This window comes from Pistacia vera, unplaced genomic scaffold (assembly GCF_008641045.1).
Source record: "Pistacia vera cultivar Batoury unplaced genomic scaffold, PisVer_v2 Contig320, whole genome shotgun sequence".
NCBI classification, from domain to species: Eukaryota; Viridiplantae; Streptophyta; class Magnoliopsida; order Sapindales; family Anacardiaceae; genus Pistacia; species Pistacia vera.
In genome coordinates this window covers 4,257,824-4,283,946 of record NW_022196136.1, presented here as the reverse complement: position 1 = coordinate 4,283,946, position 26,123 = coordinate 4,257,824, and the positions used below count along the sequence as shown (strand labels likewise).

General features: G+C 34.9%; 1 protein-coding gene and 1 long non-coding RNA gene across 2 annotated transcripts; one reads left to right on the top strand and one right to left on the bottom strand.

Annotated features, from left to right (window-relative positions):
* Nucleotides 1-9,362: 9,362 nt before the first annotated feature.
* On the bottom strand, nt 9,363-16,374 carry LOC116136892. The gene is made up of 3 exons (XR_004129071.1): nt 16,125-16,374; nt 11,613-11,696; nt 9,363-9,960 (listed from the first exon to the last, which is right to left on the bottom strand). It is a non-coding gene; the product is annotated as an uncharacterized LOC116136892 (long non-coding RNA).
* Nucleotides 16,375-24,487: 8,113 nt separating this feature from the next.
* Nucleotides 24,488-25,177, top strand: LOC116136872 (transcription termination factor MTERF9, chloroplastic-like). The gene has a single exon (XM_031422533.1). The coding sequence runs from the start codon at nt 24,488-24,490 to the stop codon at nt 25,175-25,177; it is 690 nt and encodes a 229-aa protein (XP_031278393.1).
* The last annotated feature ends 946 nt before the right edge of the window (nt 25,178-26,123 follow it).

Here is a 26,123-nt window from a genome sequence, read left to right as displayed (position 1 = left end):
GTGAGAGGGACGATGTGGGTTGGCCATGATGAGGGCTATTGTGCGCGGTGGAAGGCGGGTGGGTGGAGTGGGTTGTTGGCCATGGAGGGGATTGCGAGGGAAGCAGTTGGTGGAGAGAAGAGAAGAAGAAAGAGAGAAGGAAAAGAGAAGAATAAGAAAAAGAGAAAGAATTTGGAAGAGAGAAGGAAAGAGGAAGAATGGGTAAAAAAAAAAAAAAGGTTGTAAAATGGAGTTCATGTGTTAGAACAGAGGAGAGACAACAAAGAAGAAGAAGATGGGGGCAGTTTGGTAATAGCATTATGTTAGAATCAAACAAGGGTAGTTTGGTAATAACATTATGTTAGAATCAAACAGTAATTACCAGTGTTCAATTAAGGGTGTGAATAATATGTGGAATAAATGCAACCAGGGGTATGAACTTGGGATTTCAGTAAACCTCAGGTGGAAACATGTCGTTTGCTGAATGTTTTAATAATTTATAGTTTTTATAGGTCATTTACCATCTTATCCTTCTTTTGCTTAATTTAATTGAAATTTTATGAAGTTCAGGTAACAAGGTTGGGAGTTTAAGGTTATTCTTGATACCCTAGGGTTAGGAGTGGATCTAAAGTATGTTAAGGGAAGGCCATGGCCGACCCTCAATTTTAAAAAAAAAAAAATATTAAATATGTTATTCTCACAAAGATTTGGTTTGACTTTGGCCTACCCTTAATTTTTATTTTTAAATATTAAATATTAAAAAATCTGACTCACTCTCAATTTTAATACTAAAAAATCTTAGCTTACTCTCAATTTTAATACTAAAAAATCTTGGCCTACCTTCAATTTTTTAATAAAACTTGCAAAACCTTCCTCTGCAATTGCAAACCTTCCTCTGCAGTTGCAAACCCTCAGTCCCTCATGTCTTCCTCAGTTCCTCTGCTGCTCTCTCTAATCCTTCATAGTTCAGACTTCAACAAAATTCTATCAGCCATTTTCTCTTTGGTTAGTACTCCCTTCTTTTTTTTTTTTTTTTGTGTGTGTATGTGTATAATGCTTTTCTTTCATTTGTGTATATTAACATTGAATTTTTTTTTAGAAAACTTTTAGCAAAAAATGGGAAGTTTTTAGATTTCAATATTTTGTGATAGGTAAATGAGTTTTTTATGGTCCCAAAATTTGGAAGAAAAATAATATATAGATCATAGAAATAGAAAAAAAATAGAATCAAAGAGGCTTTTATTTTTATATATTGTTTAAGACTTTAAGTTGATGATTGAAAACAAATGAAGAGGATAATAAGGTGTAGGTTTATTTGGTTGACCATGAATTTTTTTATTTGCTGAAGCTTGAAATGACAGATAAAGATTGCTAACAGCACTAATAGTCTAATACTCTAATATTATATTTCAGATTATAATACTTCTTTCTTAATTGCTCCATTAACTTTTATTATATATATAAATCCTACTTAATTTCATTTTTCCCTGCTGAAAAATCATTATGAAGTGACATAATTGTGACTAATTATTTAAGACCAATAATTATTTCGATGAATACTATCAAAATGATAAAGATAGTTGGAAAATTTAGATTTTCCATAGTTATTATAGAATTCAATTCGTGAGTTAAATTATTTCTTTGTATTTATATAATTTTATTTATTTGTATTTAGATATGGAAAAATATTTTAAAAGAAAGTCAATTGCTAAGACATCTCAACTTTGTTCTGGTGTCAATGATAATGAAAACCAACCTTCTTCAAAGAAAAATTGCTTCGAAGTTGACTTGGAAAATCTTCCTTTTGATCCTGGATTTCAACTAAGAATTACATTTTATCATTCTAATGTTCGAGACCAAGTCAGAATGAGTTATCTACAAAAGGGTCCTTGTCAACCTCACAATCATAAGTTTCCCAAATCAAAATCTAGTGATCATAAACGGAGTTTCCAACGTTTTTGGTTTGACAAATATCCTTACTGGCCGGTTGGAATATAGTGTTGAGAATGATGATGCATATTGTTTATGTTGTTATCTTTTCAAACCAGATAAAGGTGAGCAAAGTGGATGTGACTCTTTTGTTGATGGGTTTCACAATTGGAAGAGACTTGAGAATTTTAAATATCATATTGGAGGTCCTATTATCTATCATAACCAAGCTTTGAAAAATTGTCAAGCTTTGATGAACCAAAAACCAAAAGCAACATGTGAGTACAATTATTAACAAGAAATCTAACAACAGTAAGAAGATTATCGTACTCGATTGAAATGATCAATTTCTGTTAGTCGGCTTCTTCTTCAGCAAGGATTGCCTTTTCGTTGCCTAGATGAGTCTGATAATTCAATGAATCAGGGAAACTTTCTTGAACTTTTACACTGTACAGCTAAGCAAAATGAAGAATATAGATTAGTAGCATTGGAGAATGCTCCTGAATAGAGTTGGGCATTTGGGACCGGGCCCAAAAGCCCAGCTCTAAAACCCGCTCCTAGGACTGGTCCTTGAGAGGAGTAGTCCCCTGCCAAATTAAATAAAACCCCCTATTAATTTCAAAATAAATATAAATTACGAGCGCTAAAATGAAATTTTATAAAATTTATAAAAAAAAAAATCTTCCAGGTCTAAAAAATTTATAAAATTTATAAATTTTACCCCTAAAAAATAATAAAAAGCCGCTATAAAATTTTGTTTTGCCCCCAAAATATAAAAAAATTGAAGGGGGAAAATGAAATTATCCAAGGCCCATGGGATCGGTTCTAGGACTGGTCCTGGGCCCATGGGACCAGTCCCGACCAGGCCTAGGACTTGGTCCGGGTCCTGGTTTTTCTCATGGGTCCCAGGCCCATGAGTGACTGGTCCCATTTAGGACTAGTCCCAAACGGGCCAAGGCCTGGGCCCACAAGGGACCGGTCCCTTGCCCACCTCTACTCCTGAACATGATAAATTGATTGCTCCTAGGATCCAAAAAGACATAATCAATGCATTAGTTGAAACCATCAACAAACTAATTAGTGATCTTGGAAATATTTTTCTTCTATATTAGTTGATAAAGCTCATGATGGATCCAACAAAGAGCAGATGACAATTATCTTACGTTATGTAAATAAAACATGATGTATTGTTGAGTGTTTATTGAGCATTATGCATGTCACGGATATGATTGCTTTGTCACTAAAGATGGGAATCGAAACGTTGTTCTCTAAATACAATTTGAGCATATCAAGATTATGTGGACAAGGTTATGATGGTGTGAGTAATATGCGAGGTCAGTTTAATGGGTTAAAAGCACTTATATTGAAAGATAATGAATACGCCTTCTATGTTCATTGTTTTGCTCACCGTTCATTGTTTTGCTCACCAACTTCAACTAGCACTTGTAGCTATGGGAAAAAAGGATACAAATATTGAAAGACTTTTTTTGAAAGTTTCTTGTGTGATAAATATTGTTGGATGATCACCTAGACGTCAAGATCTTCTTTATAAGAACAAGCTTTGAAGGTGAAAAAAGCTCTCAAAAGTGGTGAGCTTTTCAATAGGGCAAGGCCTTAATCAAGATACTAGTCTTAAGCAGCCAAGGGAAACACGGTGGGATTCACATTATGGGACTTTATTTATGAGCTTGATTAATTTATTTTAATCTATTATTGAAGTGTTTGAGGATCTTACTGAAAATTCTGATAATAGAGTTGAAGCAATTGATTTGGTAGATTATATGACTTCTTTTGATTTTGCTTTTAACCTACACATGATGAAAAACATTTTGGGAATCACATTTGAACTTTCACAAGCATTGCAAAGGAATGATCAAGATATTATAAATGCTATGTCCTTGGTTCACTTGTCGAAAAGAAGATTATTGTTGATGAAAAATAATGGATGGGATAATCTATTTGATGAAGTTTCTCATTTTTGCATTGCTCAAAATATAAATGTGCCAAATATGGAAGAAAAATTTGCTATACAAGGGAGATCGTGGCATAATGTTCAAGAGATAACAAATTTATTTCATTATCGTGTCGAGTTGTTCTATATCATAATAGATTTGCAACTATCAAAGCTTAACAATCGTTTTAATGAAGGTAATACAAAATTACTTATTTGCATGACATCCCTAAATCCAAGTGATTGCTTTCAAGCATTTGATAAGGCAAAATTAGTTCGTTTAGCGCAATTTTATCCACTTGAATTTTCGTCTACTGGTCTTATGACACTTGAACTTCAACTTGATAATTACATTGATGATATGCACTCGAATAGTGATTTTTCATATTACTAGTCTTGCTCAGAAAATGATTGAAACGAAGAAGCATCTTATTTACTCATTGGTATATTTGCTCATCACATTGGCTTTAACCTTACCAGTTGCAACTGCAAGTGTAGAAATTGCATTTTCTACTATGAAAATTATGAAGACTCATTTACGCAATCGGATGGGAGATCAATTCTTGAATGATAGTTTAATTCCATATGTTGAGAAAGATATATATATTTGACAATGTTGATAAGGAGATGGTCATGCAATGATTTCTCAATATAAAGCCCCACCGAGGACAATAGTAAATGTAATTTTTATTTTCTTTTTGTGACAATTTTGACTAGAAAAACAGAATATAAATGTTATGTACAATTAGTTTTCATTTGGCCTACCCTAACAGAAACTTCTGAATCCGCCCCTGCCTAAGGTGTTGAAACAATAATTAGGTAAACCTCAAGGGGCTGTCAACTATTATCCCTCAAAATAAAATCTAATAGTTAATTGATGTCAATCCTATAATCAAAATCTAATAGTTAATTGAAATCGACTTAAACCTAGTATAGACTTAAAACTCCATTATTTCTTTAACTAGTTTGGTTTGTGAAACTTATTTAAAAGAATATCTTTATATTAGTACTTATAAAATAATTTATTTTATAAAAAATTTCTAAATAATGTTTGTATAGCTTTTAATTAAGAATGAAAAGTTGTTTATACAAACGTGAAATATAAAAATATCTTGAAACTTAATAAAAATTATTTTATAATATTTATATAAATAAAAATTATTTATATTAATAATTTAAATTTTTATTTAAAAAACAAAACAATGGAGTCATTGGTTGGCAACTCTTGAGAGTTCATTCAACGATATTGTCGATTAGTTTGGAAACTCCACATCTTATTGTAGTGATAGTGTGCTAAAATAATTTATATATATAGATTTAATTCATATTTTATATCTAAATAGTATCATCTAATTAAGTTCCTCATACTTTTAGTAGTTACAATCTCCAAAGACAGCCCCCATAGGGCTGTTTTCCATAATGTTATACCCCAGCCCAAGGCTTTCCTTAAGAAGTATGAACCAAAAATGACTGTCATTTGACAAGCGAATTACTGCGAATGGTAATGAAGAGTGGTTGAAGTTATCATGATTGGTTGCATCTATGAGAATATGTAAAAGCATATTCTGGCTGGGTAATATGATAAAACCCCACATGAATTACTAGCTTGGAATATGTCATTGAATTTAAATGTATTAAAACTTCATCCTCACCAGTTTGAGAAAAGGTCTGAGAGAGTAATTAAGTCAATATTATCCTGTTCATGGACTGGGCAAGACCCAACAGTATTCGTACGAGAAGGATGGATCCTAGGACAGTTAAAACAAGAACGTAAAAACTTTGATAATTCTTGTTATATTTGTTGCTTCTTTCTGCATAATTATGACCAATTATGGACAACAAGCTAGGTCTTTTAACCTTCTCAATACAAATGGATGTGATTTTCTATATATTTCCAACTTCGGCGATTCTAATTCTGACACTGGAGGAAAATCAGTAGCATTTTACAGACGTCCTTCAGCTAATGACGATACTTACTTCCACAAGTCATCTGGGAGGTACTGTACGGACGCCTCATTCTTGATTTTCTGCGTTAGTGTAGATAGGAGTGTTAATTCTTGCTTTGCTTCTCATTTCCATTATATAGTGTTTCACACTAGTTAGTAGTTATTTATCTCTGTAGCTGAGAAATTGGGATTGCCCTTCTTGAGTGCATATTTGGACTCAATTGGTACAAATTTTTTACATGGGGCAAAATTTTGCTATTTTCTATAATTCAACCATTGGATACAAAAAATCTTTAGGGAGGTTTCAGCCCCATCTCTTTTGACATACAACTTTCATAATTTGAACCATTCAAAGCACACACAATTGATGTACAACAAAGGTTAGAAGTAAAAGCTCCATTTGAATTCAAGGGTGAAAATAATCTTGAGAAACAAAAATTATGCTTTATTGGAAAATCATTTTAACTTTGATTCATTCAGGTACCAATGTATCCGTCAAAAGCAGTCTCCTAAGAGCTCATGACTTCTCCGAGGTGCTTTACACATTTGATATTGGACATAATGATCTTCATTCTAGATTCAAGTCTATGACAGAGGACATTTGAATGAGTCTATTCCTAGAATCATCAATCGTTAAGACAGGCCGTAGAGGTAACTAATTAATTAGTTGTGCTTTTGCTATGGTAATAACTAAACAGATAAATATTCTGCAACATACACACAACATTTATATCTGTTGAAACTTTTGCAAAGCAAGTTTGCACCCTGTGCCAGCATATTAGTAATATTAAGGCTGCAGTTGAACAATTAGCTTGAACTTTTTCACACGTTTTAGAATCCTTTACTAGTAGGTTGTTTAACGGTTTTCTCTAAAAGATGGTTTTTCATTCAGGTGCTGTAACCCACAAGTTTGAGGTGCCAGCAAAAACTAAATAGTAGTTTAGGGTAATCGTTTGAGCTAAAGCTTCATGAAGCAAAATGCAGATCCATACTGCTATTTCCTCTTAAATCTCTTGATGCAACTTTGTATAGGTAGAGTTAGACCTGGCAAAAACAGGCAGGCAGGCCGGGTCCAAACGGGTGCAGGTACCATGGGTACGAGTCCCACTAGTACGGGCCCCACTAGTATGGACCCAAAACAGGTCGATCTAAATAGGTCTAGAATATTGGACCTGCATCCTACCCTATGCAGGTACTGGTGAACCCGCAGGTACTCGCACTATTCACAGCCAATTTTAAATTTTTTCAGCCCCAGTAGTTTTCAATTATGACAGTTACAGCCCCAAAATTCCTACAGTTTTATTTTTTACAATTACAACCCTAGAATCAACTACTCTAAATGCAATTCAATTCAGATAAACAAATACCAAATACATAATCACTGATACACATAAACAAATACCAACCACAATAAACAAATACATAATCAATAATACACATATACAAATATCAACCATAATAAACAGATACATAATCACTAATACACATATACAAATACCAACCACAATAAACATATACATAATCACTAATACGCTTAAACAAATACCAACCATAGTAAACAAATACATAATTACTAATACACATAAACAAATACCTTTTACAATGAACAAATACATAATCACAAATACACAAAAACAAATACCAAACACAATAAATCAATAACACAAATACAAAAACACAAGATAAATTTAACTTGACTTGACATTGTTCAACTAAAAATATTTTTGGCCAGCTCATGTTCATTCCACGGTGGGGGTGATAGTAGAGTCTCTTGATTCCACAATCCCTGGATTAGTTAATGACATATCAAGATCATCAACCACATCATCATCTACAATTATCAACTACAAATATTAATAAATGTAAATAATAGAACATATGAAATATTATGTTAACATGTTACTTTTAAACTCATATCCATATAGTCAAGTCCGAGTGCCTATCAAAGATTCTGCATTTTTGGGTCAAAGTAAGCTTTGATATTTGTTGAGCACTTTATTGGCAATACTAAAAGCGGACTTCGAAGTAATAGATGTTATTGGTATAATCATGATATCACAAGCCATCATGAAAAGTACCGGATAATGATCACAATTCCTCTTCCAATACTCAAGAATATCCAAATTGTTAGAGTATGTGCATTAGAGCCAACGTTTTAGCTCTTGTAAACTCATTTCAAATAAATGAATAAAAAAGGCATCGCTTATTTATGAGCACATAGACTATAATATATATTTACTGCGCATAAAGAAAATAGTATATGTCCTTAAAAAGGTTGGAACCAGTGACGAGAGAATTAAGTGTTATAAATCTTAATTGTGAGAACCTTATGAGCACATATGGTGGCCCTTCTTAAACTTTCCGTAGTCATAGTCTAAATCTGACCAAAGGCACAGATTACACAGAGAGATTATCATCGCATTGAACGACTTTATCGAAAGGTAGTGACAGATCTCACATGTCAAGGCTATGGGCATTAACCTGGTGCAACGCATTGGTGCTTGCTTATGCAAGTACACTGGACTGACCCATCAGAGAATTCCACATGAGATGGTAAACCCAATGTCTGTAGAATATATCTTTTTACGGATGGTGGCGCATGTGGTCCTTCAACTTGAGATCACCAAAGCGTCGTGTGTAAATATCAATGTGATTTGACACTAGCCTGATGTCGTCTCTCTTAGGGATTACCAAAACAGTAGCGATTGATTGCATCAAGAAGTACACTATGGCTATGGTGGATCAACAAAGGATTCATCACTTCTAGTTATAGGAGATCTTATCTCGACGAGATATTTGGTTAAAGAACTATGACCTCAAATTCGTGGCCACGATGGAATCGAGTTGGTGCTCGAATCCAATTTTATAGTCTTTAGATTCAAAATCCAAATATAGAACATGTCAAGGTAGCTTTTGAGGTAGACACTATTTTTGTACCTCAAACCTTGATGAGATAAAATATGATGAAACAGATCGAATTGCACGATAACCATGTCGTAGATAAGGTAAGCCTAAATCGTTGATTCTTTACTTACCGAGGAATCATGATACCTTGCTAGAAGTCAATCTTAACTAGTGTACGAAAACACTAATTGCTTGATGCTTAATTAGTTATCGGGACACTATCGACAAAGTGAAGAGCCTTCGGGTCACACATATAAAAGGTAGTTAAGTGAGCAATGAAAATGGAAGGACAATCTTCTCCTTGGGCCAAAAAGGGTATTTCGGTAATTTGGCAGTCCATGGTATTTTCTTCATTATGGGTGAAAATGACACTTTGGTAATTTTGTTAGGGGGTTAAGTCATTATTCAATTTATTGGAAGAGTTTTTAGCAAAATTGGATTCATATTAATTTTAATTAATATGGAGATATATATATTAAAACCCAAATATTAAATATATATATGGATTAAATAAATATATTTATTTAATTAGTTTATATATATTTATGGAATCAAATAAATAGCTTTATTTATTTAATTAAGTATTTGATATTTAAATAGGATAATATCTCTAAGAAATATTATCCTTTCCTTTTAGGATCACTGGAATCCTTCCAAAATAGGGATTCAAGGATTGTAATCCTTATTGAATTCCTATTTGGATTTACACGATAAAAAGAGGAGGGTTTTTAGTTTAAACACAAGAGAATTCTTTTGGGAAATATAATTGAATAAAATCAAACTATTCTCTCTCTCTCTCTCTCTCTCTCTCTCTCTCTCTCTCTCGCCAAAAACCCTAGCCACCCTTGAGAGTTTTCTCTCAATTTTCTGCCACCATCACTTAAGCCTTTTGATTGGTCTAACAATCAATCCTAGGGTGATCTCGAGCCTACCTTCGTGTGGATACCGATGGACTCAATCCTACATTGGATTGATAGCAACTAGTTGGAGAAATCCAAAGAAGGAGATGCCAACGGAGGTAAATCACATAACCTTGTATGGTTATTTTATGTTGATTATTCAGTCGAAATCGTGTTCTTGGATAATGGAATCATGCCATGGCAATAATTTTTATTGTAATTTCGTGCTTGCCATGACATGATTCCTACACAAATTTTGATTTTTAATGTGATCAAACCTTGTTTCTTCCAAATAATGATCCAATTTAGATTTCTTAGTGGTAATAAATTCACTCTCATAGTTGTCAAAATCCTGCACCATTTAAATAGTCAAGTATCAAAAGTTAAAATTAAACAATAAACAATACTTTATTAATCACAAGAATATAAAAAGTATAGTGACTTATACAAGTATGATCTACACGCCTACCAAGAGTAAGACCACTCATAGTAGAAACAACTGAATGTGAGATGGGAATTTGTTTGGAACATTGGACCTCGTAAGCTTAAAAAAGCTTATGGAAGTTATTCTTAAGAACCTTCATCTTTTGTTGATCAGTAGTTAAATCATAAACTTTTTTGTAAGCATACTTCACAAACTAAAACTTTAGATGTGGGTTAACAATAGTTGCAATAGTCAACACAACACTATAAGAATCCTAATATTTTACAAATTTCGGGATCATTTGTTCTGCCATGCTCCTAGTAATTTCATCCTCACTCATTCTTTCTTCAATTAAACACAATTGAATTTTCCACACACATTTAAAATACAAGTTTGTTGTAGGATATTTGGAACTCGAGAATAAAGTTGTAATCTCATAAAATGGTTCGAAGAACTTGCATATCCTCTCCCCTTATCCCATTCTTCATTTGATGGACAAAATTTATAATTAAGATCTATTGTTGATAAAGGTACAAACACAGTACGACATATTAACGTAGTTTCAAGCATTAAAAAAGTTGAATTCCATCTAGTGGAAACGTCCAATCCCAACCCCATTGAGCTTTTCACACCCATTTGTACAGAAAGTTCTCCAAAATTGATTCTTCTAGCCTCAATTCCTTTATATATTTCACACTATCTTGAATCTTATTTAAAGTCACACTAGTAGTTTTTAACTCTTCCTGAACAATAAGATTCAAAATATGTGCAGAACATCGCACATGCAAAAAATCACTCATACATAACAAAGCATTCTACACACAAAGTTGGTTCTTTAAGATATCCTCCATCCTATCATATTACCATTTGCATCGTCCAAAGTAATTGAGAAAACTTTCTTTTCAATTCCCCATTCTTGTAAGAAAGTCAAAACTTTATCTGCCAAAACAATCCCTAAGTGTAAAGGAGGAATATGGCAAAAGTTGAGTATTTTACTTTGTAACACCCAATTCTCATCTACATAATGAGTTGTTAAAGAAATATATCTCTCAATTGTAGCAGAAGTCCAAACATCATAAGTTAAGCATATTCTACTAGTAAACATATATCCCTCATTCAAGCTTAGTTTTTTCTTTCATCGTTTCATATACTTTTAAGCAATTTGCCTTAGCGGTGTTCCTAGTATAATGCTTAACATCCTTACACAAATACAAAAAGACATTCCTAATTCCTTGATTCTCCACATATGAATATGGATAATTATGTTGAATAATTGATAATGTCATCTTCTCACGAAAAGTCTCTTGACTAATCTTTCTACTTTGCAATTTATGATCATGATCAATCAATAATTGCGCCATATTAGTATTGCCACGTTTTGGACAATCTCCTACATGACGCTTCAATTTTTTAGTCACATGAGTGGAACTACCATATGCATAAGTTTTAATGCACCCCTTACACCTAGCCCTCTCATTCCTATTCATCAAAATATGTATCAAAATAATTCCAAACTTCTGATGTTTACATTTACTTTTAGAACTAGTAGTAATGCTAGTATTAGAAGGAGGCGACATTACCCTAGAAGCATCATCACTTTCTCTCACATTAACCATATCCATATATATAGACTTAGAATCCGCCATGTCAATGCTTGAGACTACCTAAACAAAAAATCAATAATTAGTTATGACAAATCAAAAATTGAAAATTCTCCGGCAAGAAACTAGACAAACTAAAAACAGCCTGATCACCTATTAGCTTCTCCTTATTAAGAGAAAAACAGCATAGTCACTAAAATAACTTAAAAAAATCCACTAAAAAGACATTACCAGGCTCATATAATATGTAATAAAATCTACAATAAAGCAAGCAAAAGCATAAAGGCTGACCACATATAATTAAAGATGATTGTGTTCAATTTGATGCAAGTTGGATAATTTTTCATCATCCATAGACAGAAACAGAATGGGAACTGAAAGAGAAAACTGAAACAACATTAGTATCATACAAGCTTGAAATATAAATCAAAATGATGCTTGGACTTACTAAACATGAGTGCTTTGTATAGCCCCCAAAGTGCACAACTATCATACCAACCTATCCCAATACACAAATCAAGTATGTCTATACAAATTTGACAATATACTGCTCTATTTCTACTAAAAAAAAAAAAAAAATTGACTAATTTAACTTAAATAACAGTTATTATGTGAATTTTGTGTTAAGGAAATAGCAAACATAAATGATAAATATAGTCTTCAGTTTCTACAAGACATAAAACGATAAAAGTGGAAAAGTGGGTTTGAGTTCATAAGGAAACCCCCTTAAAATTATGTTTTCATTTTGCTTCCCTATTTTCAATTTGAGTTCATTCTTTGAAAACAAGAACACACAAAACACTATCGAATGCTCCTTTAAAACATTTGTACAAAATCTTCAACAATTTCACACTTATTTATCTTTTAGAAAAACCAGGAATCTCCAAACCAGTAACCCCAACATAAACCCATAACATCCAAACACTTTATTTCTCGTATGTTTTCTCCAGCGACAAATAAAAACACAAAGCATGAAATGAAAACAGTAACCCCAACATAAACCCATAACATGCACACTTTGTATTTCCCTTATGTTTTCTCCAGCGACAAACAAAAACACAAAGCATGAAGTGAAAAACAGTAACCCCAACATAAACCCATAACATGCACACTTTGTATTTCCCTTATGTTTTCTCCAGCGACAAACAAAAACACAAAGCATGAAGTGAAAAACAAGAAATAAGCAACAAGAGAAGCACTAGGAAATAAAGTGAAAGCAAAGCAGTGACAGAGCAATAAATCTTGGAAGCGATAAGCTAAGATAGTAAAGTGGAAAAGCTTACAACTATGCAATATTTAGAAGAGAAAAATTGCAAACTCCTTACACTATCCCAAAAAGTCCAATTACACCCTTAATAAACACCCACTATGATTATTCTTTTGGTGTCTTTCTTATACTTTTGTGAGATACTTTAAGAACACAAATTACTAGTCTATTTAAAGGGGAGAGTCCCCCTGCAACCCCCTTTCCCAAGCAACATGGGATTCAAGGCACTATCACAACAATTCCTCACTTGACTTGAATCCCCAAGCATCATAGTAGCATATGAAAAACTTACTTGGTTGACAGTTTTCTTTTCTTTTTCAACAGGAACTGGAACAACTTTACTACTTAATTTCTTTAGAAACACATCTTTATCAAGCAAATATAGTTGCTTTTCATTCCTATTGCCTTGCAAAATCAGAACATCATTTTTATAAACTTTACATCCATCGCTTTGACCAATGTAGGTATATCCATGAGAAGCTAACTCACCCAAAGAAGTCAAATTGTGACTACAACTCGGCACATACCTCACATGACGAATATTTTTTACAACACCATTCTATAGCTTGAGAAGAACGTTACCAACTCCTTCAATCTTCACTTTCTCGTTATTACCGACAACAATATTTCCATAATTTCCATCTTCTTTCAACTGAAAAAAAAAAACAATCTTTATCATTACAAACATGCATAGATGCAACAGAACCTAAAACCCAACCTTTTCACCCTTTGAAGTTTGAGTTACATTGACATGTTACTAAAAATTCACCTTCTTTATCAGCAACACAAGCGTCATTCTTCCATCCATCATTCGAATCCTTCACCTGTTGAACCTTCTTGAAAGCAAACATATCCCCCCTTAATTTCTTGCAACGTGGTTGGATATGTCCCTTCTCTCCACAATAATAGCACTCTTTATTATTGTAATCTCTGCCTTTTGATCTAGATCTCCATCTTAATTCATTATCTTTTTCTTGAGTCCTCCCTTAATTAAAACTTTTTGCAACTAGCAAATCTCCTTTAAGTGATGAGCTGTTTGATCCCATAAACCTTTCATTCTCATGCAACAAGACAGTCACATCATCTAATTTTAAAGTAGATATGTATACTAACAAAGTTTGAACTAAATGTCTATAACATTTATGCAAAGATGACAACAATGTCAATGTCTTTTCGTCATCCTTTAACTCATAAAAAATGGCCAATAATTGAGATACTAGCCCATTTAAGTCATTTAAATGATCATGGAGGCTCGTACTATCATCCATCTTCAAAGAATACAAATACATCTTCAAACACAGTATGTTAGTCAATGATTTCGACACATAAATGCGCTCCAAAATTTCCCACAAACCTTTTAGTGTAGACTCAATCAACACGCTGCACTTAATCTTTGGAGCTAGGGCCAATCTGATTGTACTGACAGCTTTCTTCTTAATTCTATTCCATTCTCTATCAAACATTTTCTGTAGCTTGCTCTCTTCTAATGCCTAATCAAGACCATGTTGTACCAAAAGGTCTTGTATCATACTTTGCCATAACATAAAATTAATTTTACGATCAAATAAAGGAACCTCAAACTTAGATATATCTCCACAAAATTTGAAATGTTTGACAATCGCCAATCTACTCTTAAATTCGACCTCCTTTTGAGCTTGCCTTCTCCTAGATGGTGAACTTGGTTCTAATACCACTTGTTAGGAAAAAAAGATTCCCACAACTCAAAAAATCCACTAATCAAAAGCTTACAACTATGCAATTTTTAGAAAAGAAAAATTGTAAACTACTTATACTATTCCAAGAAGCCCAATTACACCCTTAATAACAGCCCAATATGACTATTCTTTTGGTGTCTTTCTTACACTTTTTGAGATACTTTAAAAACCTAAACTACTAGTCTATATAAAGGGGAGAGCCTCCTTGCAATTTCCTTTCTTAAGCAATATGGGATTCAAGGCACTATCCAAACACATAAAATCTCACAATGAGATTGCTCAAGAATTTAACCGGTAGCTTAAAGATAAAGTTTTCCAACTAAGGCTATAATTCTTAGCTGCAGTTTTCACTTATGTTGACAACTACTCTGCTAAATATACTTTAATTTTTGAAGCAAAGTAGCAAGGTAAGCTTAGTCATATTTCACCCTTTACTTGAATTTATGTAAGTGCTTTTTTAGTTAATATCTCATATACGAGTGTTGGGGATTTACAGCTGCAGGTTTTTCTTATCCATTTGGATAATGCTAAGGGCACTTGGGGGGCTACTATTTTCCATGTGAAAAGAAGGTTTTTGTTAACGGAATTGAACTTTCTAGGGCTGCATATAGTAACTCTCTAAACTACATTAGTTGGGATGGTATTCATTATTCTCATGCGGCTAATAATTGGGTAGCTAAAAAGATTCTTGATGGCTCACTATCAAATCCTCCAATCCCATCACTGAAGCGTGACATAAGTGTTGCGAAAAATATAGAAAGTGAACTAATCGCTCAAGTAATATAATTAAATGAGTATACTATCGTTCTCACAAAGATTGCTTACCTGTTTAATACTAAAATTGTTCTAGTTCTAAAATATTTGAAAACAACAAAAATCGAAATTTGGCTAATTCTATGAATTAAAAGGTAAAATCAACTAAAGAATGCAATAAACAAGATTGAATCACCAATGGGTGGAAATGCTAAGGCACTCGATTTCACCTAACCAATTCAATCTAAATCCCAAAAACATGTTACTAAAGTTTTATCAACCAATGTTGACGGCAAAATACTTTAACCTATTCGAAACCCTCTCTCGTAGAATCGAAATTACTCACATATAATAACTCATGATATCTCTATGTGAATTTAAAAACATATGAGCACATTAAGTTCTATAGTATTTCAACAAAAACCGTACAAATCACGTTGACACATCTCTGTCTTTCATTCAACTCATGGCACACATCATAAGAAGCAATTTACATGCATTATCTCTCGATCTCAATAGGCACAACAAATCATTTAAATGGTGACCAATCATTTAAAAACATTAAGTACAGTGGTGCATACTCAACAAGGATTGATAAAAAACTCCAATAACATAAATTAAGGGTTCAAATCATCATGGAGAGGCTACATCAAAGCCCTAGCAAAAGGAAATCAATTCATACTTGAACAAAGCAAAAGCATAATTTCAAATCGACAAAACATTGAATAAATAAAAGGTAAGAAGAAAAGAAAAGACCATGAAGATGGCTGTTCCACGAATTCCTTCACCAATCTCTCGTTTTTCTGGATCTTGATTCTACCAAACCATCAAACTATGTCGTGAGTTTCTCCTCTATTCCAGTTGATTTGGGCGAAGTGATAAACATAAAGATTTTAGCCCTTCGAATTAGCTTTTTAACGCCGCAAGAATCACATGATTTTAATATTTGTAGCCCAAGTTATCCCCAAAATACCAAAAGATGTTCTGATAATTCGGGAAAGGAAAACTTGCTTGGCCTCCAAGATTTTTAAGAATTTACGTCACTCTCCTCCTTTTGCTTTAAAATTTTCCGTTTTATCCTTATTTGTTTCAGAACCTAAAATAAATATAAAATAAATAAAAATAGGCATAAAGCATGAAAACTAAAATAATGCTAAACAAACCTAAATGGGGCTAGAAATATACATATATTTGAAGCTCATCAATAAGTCTCTTTCACTATGACCAAAAGTTCAGAACTGCCCCAATTTTGATTTGCAATCCTGCAACGAAGAAGTGATGACTTCTTGTCTTGTTTATGTTTAAAAGTATAATATTCCAACATTTAGCAGTGAAGAAGGGGGCAGTTTATTAAAAGGCCATTTGAAGTTTACATTTAATTAAAAGACTATTAAGTTTTAAAGTGTTAACTAAATAGCCATATTATTGATTAAGGGTAATTAGTACTTAATTAGGATTAATGAAGTATTATGTAATCTTTTCAAAATTATACTATATTCCCACAAACCCAAAATTGTTGCAAACAAACCCAAACACCTTCTTCTTCCTCCCGCTATTAACGCATCTCTACCTCTGCATCTTCTTCTCTTCTTCTTAGCTTCGTCTACATCTTCTTCTTCCTCTGCATCATCTTCTTCTTCCTCCTTCCTCCTTCCTCTACATCTTCTTCTTCCTCATTCCTCTATATCTTCTTCTTCCTCCACTATTAACATCTTCTCCGCTAAAGATCCCCCTCCTCCTCCTCCTGACATTCCGTCTAAGTATGTGTATCTCTTTTTTACATTTTATATTTAGATTTACAAAGATTTAATAATTAATGGGGTTTGGGTTATGATTTTGATTTAGTTGTTTAGGTTGTTGGGTTGTGTTTGATGTAATGCAAGTTGAAAGGAGTGAAATTTGTTGAAAATTTGTTCTAGGTATGTGTTCTAGGTATGACAGAATCGATTGTAGGTAGAGATGACTGAAAATGTGTTCTGGGTATGATGGATCGCTTAAGCGATCTGATGTATCGTTTAAGTGATCTGGTAGGTTTGGTAATGCAGCAGATAGATCACTTAAACGATCTGGTAAAAGTCTGGTGTATAGGAGCAGATCACTTAAGTGATCAGTAAATGGCATAAGATTGCTTAAGCGATCATGGTTAAATAACCATGACGCTTAAGCGATACAGCAGACCATATAAGTGACTGTACAGATTCTTTTTAAAATATTTGAACCCTTAGTACAGCATTTAAGAATTTTTTTTTTCTTGCATTACAGGTAGTTGGCTATTATTACACATGGGACAAGTTGTTTTGGGTGTTGAATATTTTGGTGAGTGGGTGGAGGAAGAACGTAGCTGGGAGTGGATTGGGAAGAGCAAAGAAGTTATACCAATTGTTGTGAGCACAGAGGTTAGTTTTGATTAGTTGATTGGTGAAATAATTAGAAGAGGTAATTTGAGTTGCTCGCGTAGTGATATAGTTGTGAAGTATGTTTTAAGCAAAGTTCCTGAATATTATAAGGTACCTCCTGCTATATTAAAGTCGTATGAAAGTATGAAGTTATATATGATTGATGTGGCCGATAATGGTTCGAGGCCGATTTTAAGGGCTTCTCTTGTAGAAAAACTGTTCAAAGTTGGTTCAAAGGAAGGGGATAACGAGGAAGTAGGCGGAGATTTGCCTAGTTTTAATTTGAACTACGAGGCCATTGATTTGTTAGTTGAAAAATCAAGAGTAGACGGCGAATTGGGTGGTGAGGAGGAGACTGTAGAAGAGGTTGGTGATAGGGGGCAGAATGAAAATGTTGAGGAGGAGGACCCCGTGGATGTTCCCATAGATGTAGAGATTCCTTTAAATACAGATTATGTAGAAGGCATAGATTGTGAGGAAGAGAACACCATGGTTGTTTATGCAGGTTCAGAGGGGACAATTGGAGGTAGTAGTAAATCAGCTCATGTTTTTACGGATGGATTGGAGTTGCACAAAGGGTATTTATTTGACAACAAAGAGGAAATGGTGAGGAAGCTAAAACTTGTTGTCGTGAGAGGTAATTTTGAGTTCATCACCAAAAAGTCAAATTCATTGGCTGTGACGGTTGCATGTCATGACCGAAAGTGCAAATGGCAGATTTATTGTAGAAGGTTGGCGGAGTCGGAAAAATTTATTCTTAGCACATATACCCGTGAGCACACTTGTGGTTTGGGATATATTTCAGGTGAGTATCGACAAGCGTCCGCTGATGTTATTGGACAATTTGTCAAAAGTCGGTTCGTTGAAGGGAAAGGTCCATCTCCTAAAGACATTCAGAGACTTGTGCACATAGAGTTAGGATGTGCTATTAGTTACTGGAAATGCTGGAAAGGGAGACAACATGCACAAGATTTTGTGAGGGGCACGCCGAAGCACGGGTACGCAGTATTAGAAGCGTACCGTTATATGTTTGAGTTAACAAACCAAGGTAGCAAGACGGCTTTAAAGTGGGACAGGAATATGATGTTTAAATATTTTTTTGTTGCTTACGGTTCTGCTATAAGGGGTTTTGTAAACATGAGAAAGGTGTTGGCTGTTGATGGTTGCTTTCTGACGGGAAAGTATGGAGGTACATTGTTGGTGGCCACTGCATAGGTAGGAAGAAAAGAATCACACTATCCTATTGCATGGTGTGTGGTTGCTATGAGAATGACGAGTCATGGACTTGGTTTTTTCAGCAGTTATGTATGATAGTGCCTGACCTGACGAGTTATGCATAATATCCGATAGGCACAAGTCTATAAAAAAGGGGATTGCCACTATTTACCGTCAAGCACATCACAGATTCTGTATGGCACCTTGGTGAGAACATAAAACAAAAGTTTAAGTGTGCTGGCCTCCTCTAGACATACTACATGGCAGCAAAACCTTATTGGTTGATGCTTTCGAGGAGCACTTCCAGCAAATCTAATCAAAGATGATAGAGTTGCTAAGTATCTTGAGCATGAAGTTGGTTTCGAGCGATGGGTAGAGCTACTTTCCTAGAAGAAGGTTTGATGTCATGACCACGAACATGGTCGGGTCCATAAATTCAGTTTTTAATAGAAATAGAGTTTCCAATAGTTGCACTCTTTGATGCAATCCAAAGAACACTGTCACGGTGTTTCCATGAGCGTCGTACGGAGTCGTATTTAACTACAACCCTTGTTCCGTCAGCTAAAAAATTATTGCGCATGGAACGTGTCAAATGCACTGTTTGCATATCCTCTTAATGCTCAAGAGTTCACTGTGCGAACTATGGTCCGGATGGCTGTTAACATTGTTAGAAAAACTTGTAGCTGTAAAGTGTTTGACATTCAACGTTTACCTTGTCCTCATGCACTAGCAGCACTGAAACACCAACGGAAGCCAGATTTTGGTTCAAGAATTTACATGGAACTTTGGTCCCCTCTCTATATGACAGATCACTAGATGCTAGCTTATTCAGAAACGATATATCTAGTGCCTCCAGAAGAGCAGTGGGTAGTGCCGCCAGAGATGGCTAACATTATCATCCACCCGCCATTCAAGAAGACAGCAGAGGGGAGAAAAATAGTTAAGCGTATTCCATCAGCCTTTAAGGTTCCCCGGAAGATGAATAAGTGCTCAATTTGCAAGCAACCTAGCCACAAGAGAAGCAGTTGCCAAAAGCAATCACATACAAATCAAAAAAATTAGGTTCGAAGAAGAATGAAATTCAGGGAGTTGCCAAGGCCAACCGTTGATGAGTTATTGTTTTCAATTATTGATGTTATAAATTTTATTGTTACCTTTAATAAATCATTCTTTATATTTCTTGTTACATGGCCTAAATATTTGTTGGTGATTTTAGTTTAGAATTAGGTTGTCAAATTGAGGAGAAAGTATGGAATTAATACGTGTTGGTAATTTTAGTTTGTCAAAATTCAGGAGAAAAGCAGGAAAAGTATATATTTCCCATGATCACTTAAGCGACAAAGGGTTTTTCAAACAGGATGGCTTAAGAGATATCACGGATCGTTTAAGCGATCCATGATCGCTTAATCGACCAAGACAAAAAGACAAGAATCACTTAAGCAATATCTCAGATTGCTTAAGCGATTCAAGATATCGCTTAATCGACCAAGACAAAAAGACAAGAATCGCTTAAGTGATCCACGATCGCTTAATCGACCAAGATAAAAAGACAAGAATCGCTTAAGCGATATCTGGGATCGCTTAAGCTTCACGATCGCTTAAGCGATCCACGATCGCTTAAGCGATCCACGATCGCTTAATCAACCAAGACAAAAAGACAAGAATTGCTTAAGCGATCCACGATCGCTTAATCGACCAAGAAAAAAAGATGAGAATCGCTTAAGCGATCATGCACCTTGGCAAATTTGATTCTACCAATCACATGAGATCGCTTAAGCAATCCACGATCGCTTAATCGACCAAGTGAAAAAGAAAAGAATCGCTTAAGCGATATCTACGATCGCTTAAGCGACCCTATGTAAACGAACTTCCTTTTAGTACGATCGCTTAATCGACCAACGAAAGATTTAAAAATTTCATAAATACACCCCACCTACCCAACTTCCCAGATTTCGGCCACCACTATCGGAAACCTATCGGAAAAGGGCGTTATGACGCATAGCGGTCGGATCAGGCTAATAGGGCATCGATATGGCCTTTTCCGGCCAAATCAACCATGGATGTGGCCGGAAAAGGCCAGATCTGGCTGTCGATGGATGAAAAAGGTGACATCTGGCCATCTGTGACGACCAAATATATGGCCATCGTTTTCGGTCAACGATGCCTTAGATTTGGCCATCGTTGACCGTCAACGTCAGCCATTTCTTTTGAAAGTCGATGACGGCCTGATGTGGCCTTTTCCAGCTAGATCCAAAAAATGTCACATCTATGAATTACCAATCGTTTGTAGCCGTCGGTGGTGCCGGAATCTGGGAAGTTTGGTGGGTGGGGGTATTTTTGTTACTTTTTAAACTTTTTCGGGTGGTATTAATGAAATTAATTCAGTTAATGGGTCTAAAATTTATTAAAAAATACTAATATTTCCTAAATAATTAAACAAAGAAATATTATGGGAATAGGATTTATAATATTTACAGGAATATTCAACCAAACGCACCATTTATGTTCTAAACAAAGAAGAATCGTAAATCCTATATGTTTACATAGACGTAAACATTCAACACTTTATATGTTTCATACTGACGTAAAAGAACTATATGTTTAATATAAATATAATAACGGTCATAGTCCACAAAGACGAATCATAAACCCTATATGTTTAGCATAGACGTAAACATTCAACACTTTGTATGTTTCATACTGACGTAAAAGAACTATATGTTTAATATAAATATAATAACGGTCATAGTCCACAAAGAAGAATCGTAAACCCTATATGTTTAGCATAGACGTAAACATTCAACACTTTATATGTTTCATACTGACGTAAAAGAACTATATGTTTAATATAAATATAATAACGGTCATAGTCCACAAAGACGAATCGTAAACCCTATATGTTTAGCATAGACGTAAACATTCAACACTTTATATGTTTCATACTGACGTAAAAGAACTATATGTTTAATATAAATATAATAACGGTCATAGTCCACAAAGACGAATCATAAACCCTATATGTTTAGCATAGACGTAAACATTCTACACTTTATATGTTTCATACTGACGTAAAAGAACTATATGTTTAATATAAATATAATAACGGTCATAGTCCACTGAACGAATCGTAAACCCTATATGTTTAGCATAGCATTAATCGCTAAACCGATGCTTTGAAATACAATAAATAATATTCGAATAAATAGGAACACTTAAGCGATTCTTTGCTTTTACTCCTGCTCGCTTAAGTGATCGGTAATCACTTAAGAGATCTAGCTCGTGGCAGATGCCCAGATCGAAAATCGCTTAAGCTATCCACTTATATCGCTTAAGCGATTTTCGTAAAACACTTTTAATCGCTTAAGCGATCCTGGCCAAGGCAGAATGAATCTGCCCATATCTATGATCGCTTAAGCGATCTTATGTATCGCTTAAGCGATTCATTGCTTTTACTCCTAGTCGCTTAAGCTATCCATTTGTATCGCCTCGAAAAGATCGCTTAAGCGATCTGAAATCGCTTAAGCGACCAAGAGTCAACTTAATCAATCGCTTAAGCGATATAAAGAATCGCTTAAGCGATATAAAGGATCGCTTAAGCGATCTTAGATCTGGGTAGATGGAGTAAAAGAGGTTAATCGCTTAATCAATACAAATGATCGCTTAAGCGACAGTTCAGAATGTTCCCTTGCTTTGGCAGCCTGCTCGTTCTCATTGGCCTCCTCCTTGTCAACTGAATCCTTAAAAGACTTCTCCTGGCCTGAATTCTCGCTGGAATCCTCCTCCTAGCCTGAATTATCACCTGAATCCTCATCTTTGAAACCGTTTGCCGATTCTTCCCTCTGTTTTTGTGCCACCAATGTCTCCTCTCCTTGCAGACCACCTTCACTGATAGGATGATCCACCGGAGCAGCCATTGAACTGCTTGCGCCACCAGAATCTAGGATTCGAAGTGGCTGATGCGTGTTTACTACAACATGCAAAGAATAGCAAGTGCACTAGTCGCATAAAGTAAAAGAGTGATGGGTAGGATATCGTTCCCACGAGGACTGTAGCAAAGCACTAAGTTTCCTAACGTTTTCAAGTTGAAGAAATCGAATTCTTTGGATTGGTGGGATCAATTTGTAATGAAAAAGAAAACAAAATTTAAAATTAAATAGAAAATTAAATCTTAAATAAGAAAGCAATTGAAACGCAGAATATCTGTTCAAATAAAAACGGGTAGGGTTTTGACTTTGTTTGGACTTTTGTGGGTTAAACCTAAGAGNTCATGCAGAAAGAAGACTACAACAGCACCCTGAAGATCCCGAACTACTCGAACTCTTTAGGAATACAAATTTGAATAATGTAACTAGTGTTGACGATGAAATTGAAGATGAATAATTTAATAAAAAAAATTATTTAATTGTTTATTTGTGAAGCGTGAATGTGTGAAATGTGAATATTACATTTATGTTAAAAATTAAAATTAACTATTAATTTATTATTTTTTCAAATTAATTAAATTTTTAGAAACTTACTAATCAACCCCTAAAAAATAATAAAAACCCCCTATAAAACTTTATTTCGCCTCTAAAATATAAAAAAATATCAGGAGGGGAAAAAAATTATCCAAGCCCATAGGACCGGTCCTGGGCCCATAGGACCAGTCTTGAATAGGCCTAGGGCTTGGTCTGGGTCCTGGTTTTTCTCATGGGCTTGGGACCGGTCCTAGGCCCATGAGTGACTAGTCCCATTTGGGACTAGTCCCAAACGGGCCCAGGCCTGGGCCCGCAAGGGACCGGTCCCTGCCCAGCTCTACTCCGATTGATTTACCACAATCTCCCTATGTATGTTTTTGCAATAATTTTTAAACCTATTTACAACATCCATGGACAGAAATTGCTGCTCAAGGAATGACATTGAATGCGTGACTCTTAAATTTTTTGTTATTCAGCGCACGCATTTGAATAGGAAAATTACTCTACGATCTTAGATCCAAAAAAACTGGGTTAAAATTTTATCCAGCTATAGATCGGGTCAAGACGGTGGACCAGATTTGTCGGTTCGGATTCGGGTCAACTGATAGGACCGACACCGACCCGAACCTCATTTAAAAAAAAAAAAATTAAGTTTTCTGTGTCAGTTTTCTATGGGGTCACATAAATAACTTAACAGCAGTGTAGTCTTACAAATAAATCTATAAAAGAAAGTATACAAAGACAATACAAATAAATCTATAAAAGAAAGTATACTAAGACAATCTCTGTCCTTCATCTTCGTAATTTTTCTCTCTCTCTTTCTCTTTTTCCGTTTTTTGTTCGTTTTTTTCTTCAGCTTCTTTGAAGGCTTCTATTCATAACTTAATATACACATCCACTAGGTTAACATTACAAAACTATGGCGGCTCAGAATTGAACGTTGAAGGCTCTATATTCAGCTTCAGCCTTCGTAGTCTTGGCATTGGCAGTTTGAAATTGAATTGAAGAAGTTTCCGGAATGCAGTTTAAATTTGAGTAAGTTAAGTTCATTATGTTTCGTTTTCTTTGTAGAACAACAAGAAAAGTAATCGCTGATAGCGATTTAGCTCTGAATCTTACTAGTCAACTGGGTTTTTCTCAAAATAAGATTTTCCCTACTAGGTTTCTTTCATCATCTTCGCATTTAGAGAAGAAACCGTTAAAAACTCAGAAAAGTGAACAGGAAGAGTCCTTGAAAGTTTCATACTTGATAAATTCATGTGGCTTGTCTTTAAAATCTGCTGTTTCTGCTTCTAAGTTTATTCAGTTGAAGAACTCTGAAAGAGCAGACTCAGTCCTTAGGTTTCTCAGTGACCATGGTTTCACCAAAACCCAGATCTCTAAAGTTGTGAGACGATACCCACGAGTCATTTCAAGTGATCCCGAAAAGACACTTTCGCCCAAGATTGAGTTTTTCCGTTCTATAGGGGCTTCAAGGAATGACCTGGTGGAGATTATAGCTAGGTGTCCACAATTGTTGTCTAGGAGTTTAAAGAATCATCTTATCCCCAATTACAATTTCCTCAAGAATGTTGTCATTCATGACGAAAAAATTGTTAAAGTTTTGAAGCGCATGGGACGGGGACTTTTACTGGATTTAAGGAGTAAAAATTTTGGTCCAAATATAGCTCTTTTGAAAGATATTGGTGTGCCTCAATCTCGAATTTNAAGCAAGGTGAACAGTTACTGGGGCTTGTTTTGAGAAATTTCAAATTTTAAGAAATATGTTTTTGTCTATTCGACCCAAATATGTTTTAATCCTTTCATTTAAACCCATTTTACGTGTTTAGTTAGTTATGCTTGGTTGGTTGAGCGATCTCTTCCAAGGACGAATAAAATCTGCCCAGATAGATGATCGCTTAAGCGATCCTCTAGTATCGCTTAAGCGATTCATAGCTTTTACTCTTGGTCGCTTAAGCGATTTAGGATCTCTTAAGCGATCTCTTTCAAGGCAGAATAAAATCTGCCCAGATCTATGATCGCTTAAGCGATCCTCTTGTATCGCTCAAGCGATTCCTTGCTTTGACTCTGGGTCGCTTAAGCGATTTAGGATTGCTTAAGCGATCTCTTCCGAGGTAGAGTAAAATCTGCACAGATCTATGATCGCTTAAGCGATCCTCTTGTATCGCTCAAGCGATTCCTTACTTTGACTCTGGGTCGCTTAAACAATTTAGGATCGCTTAAGCGATCTCTTTCGAGGCAGAATAAAATCTGCACAGATCTATGATCGCTTAAGCGATCCTCTTGTATCGCTTAAGGATTTGTCGCTTTAACTCTTGGTCGCTTAAGAGATTTAAGATCGATTAAGCGATCTCATCCGAGGCAGAATAAAATCTGCCCAGATCTATGATCGCTTAAGCGATCCTCTTGTATCGCTTAAGTGATTCCTCTCTGTTACTCTTGGTCGCTTAAGTGATTTAGGATCTCTTAAGCGATCTTTTCCTAGGCAGAATAAAATCTGCCCAGATCTATGATCTCTTAAGCGATCCTCTTATATCGCTCAAGCGATTCCTCGCTTTGACTCTGGGTCGCTTAAGCGATTTAGGATCGCTTAAGCGATCTCTTCTGAGGCAGAATAAAATCTGCACAGATCAATGATTGCTTGTATCGCTTAAGCGATTCGTCGCTTTAACTCTTGGTTGCTTAAG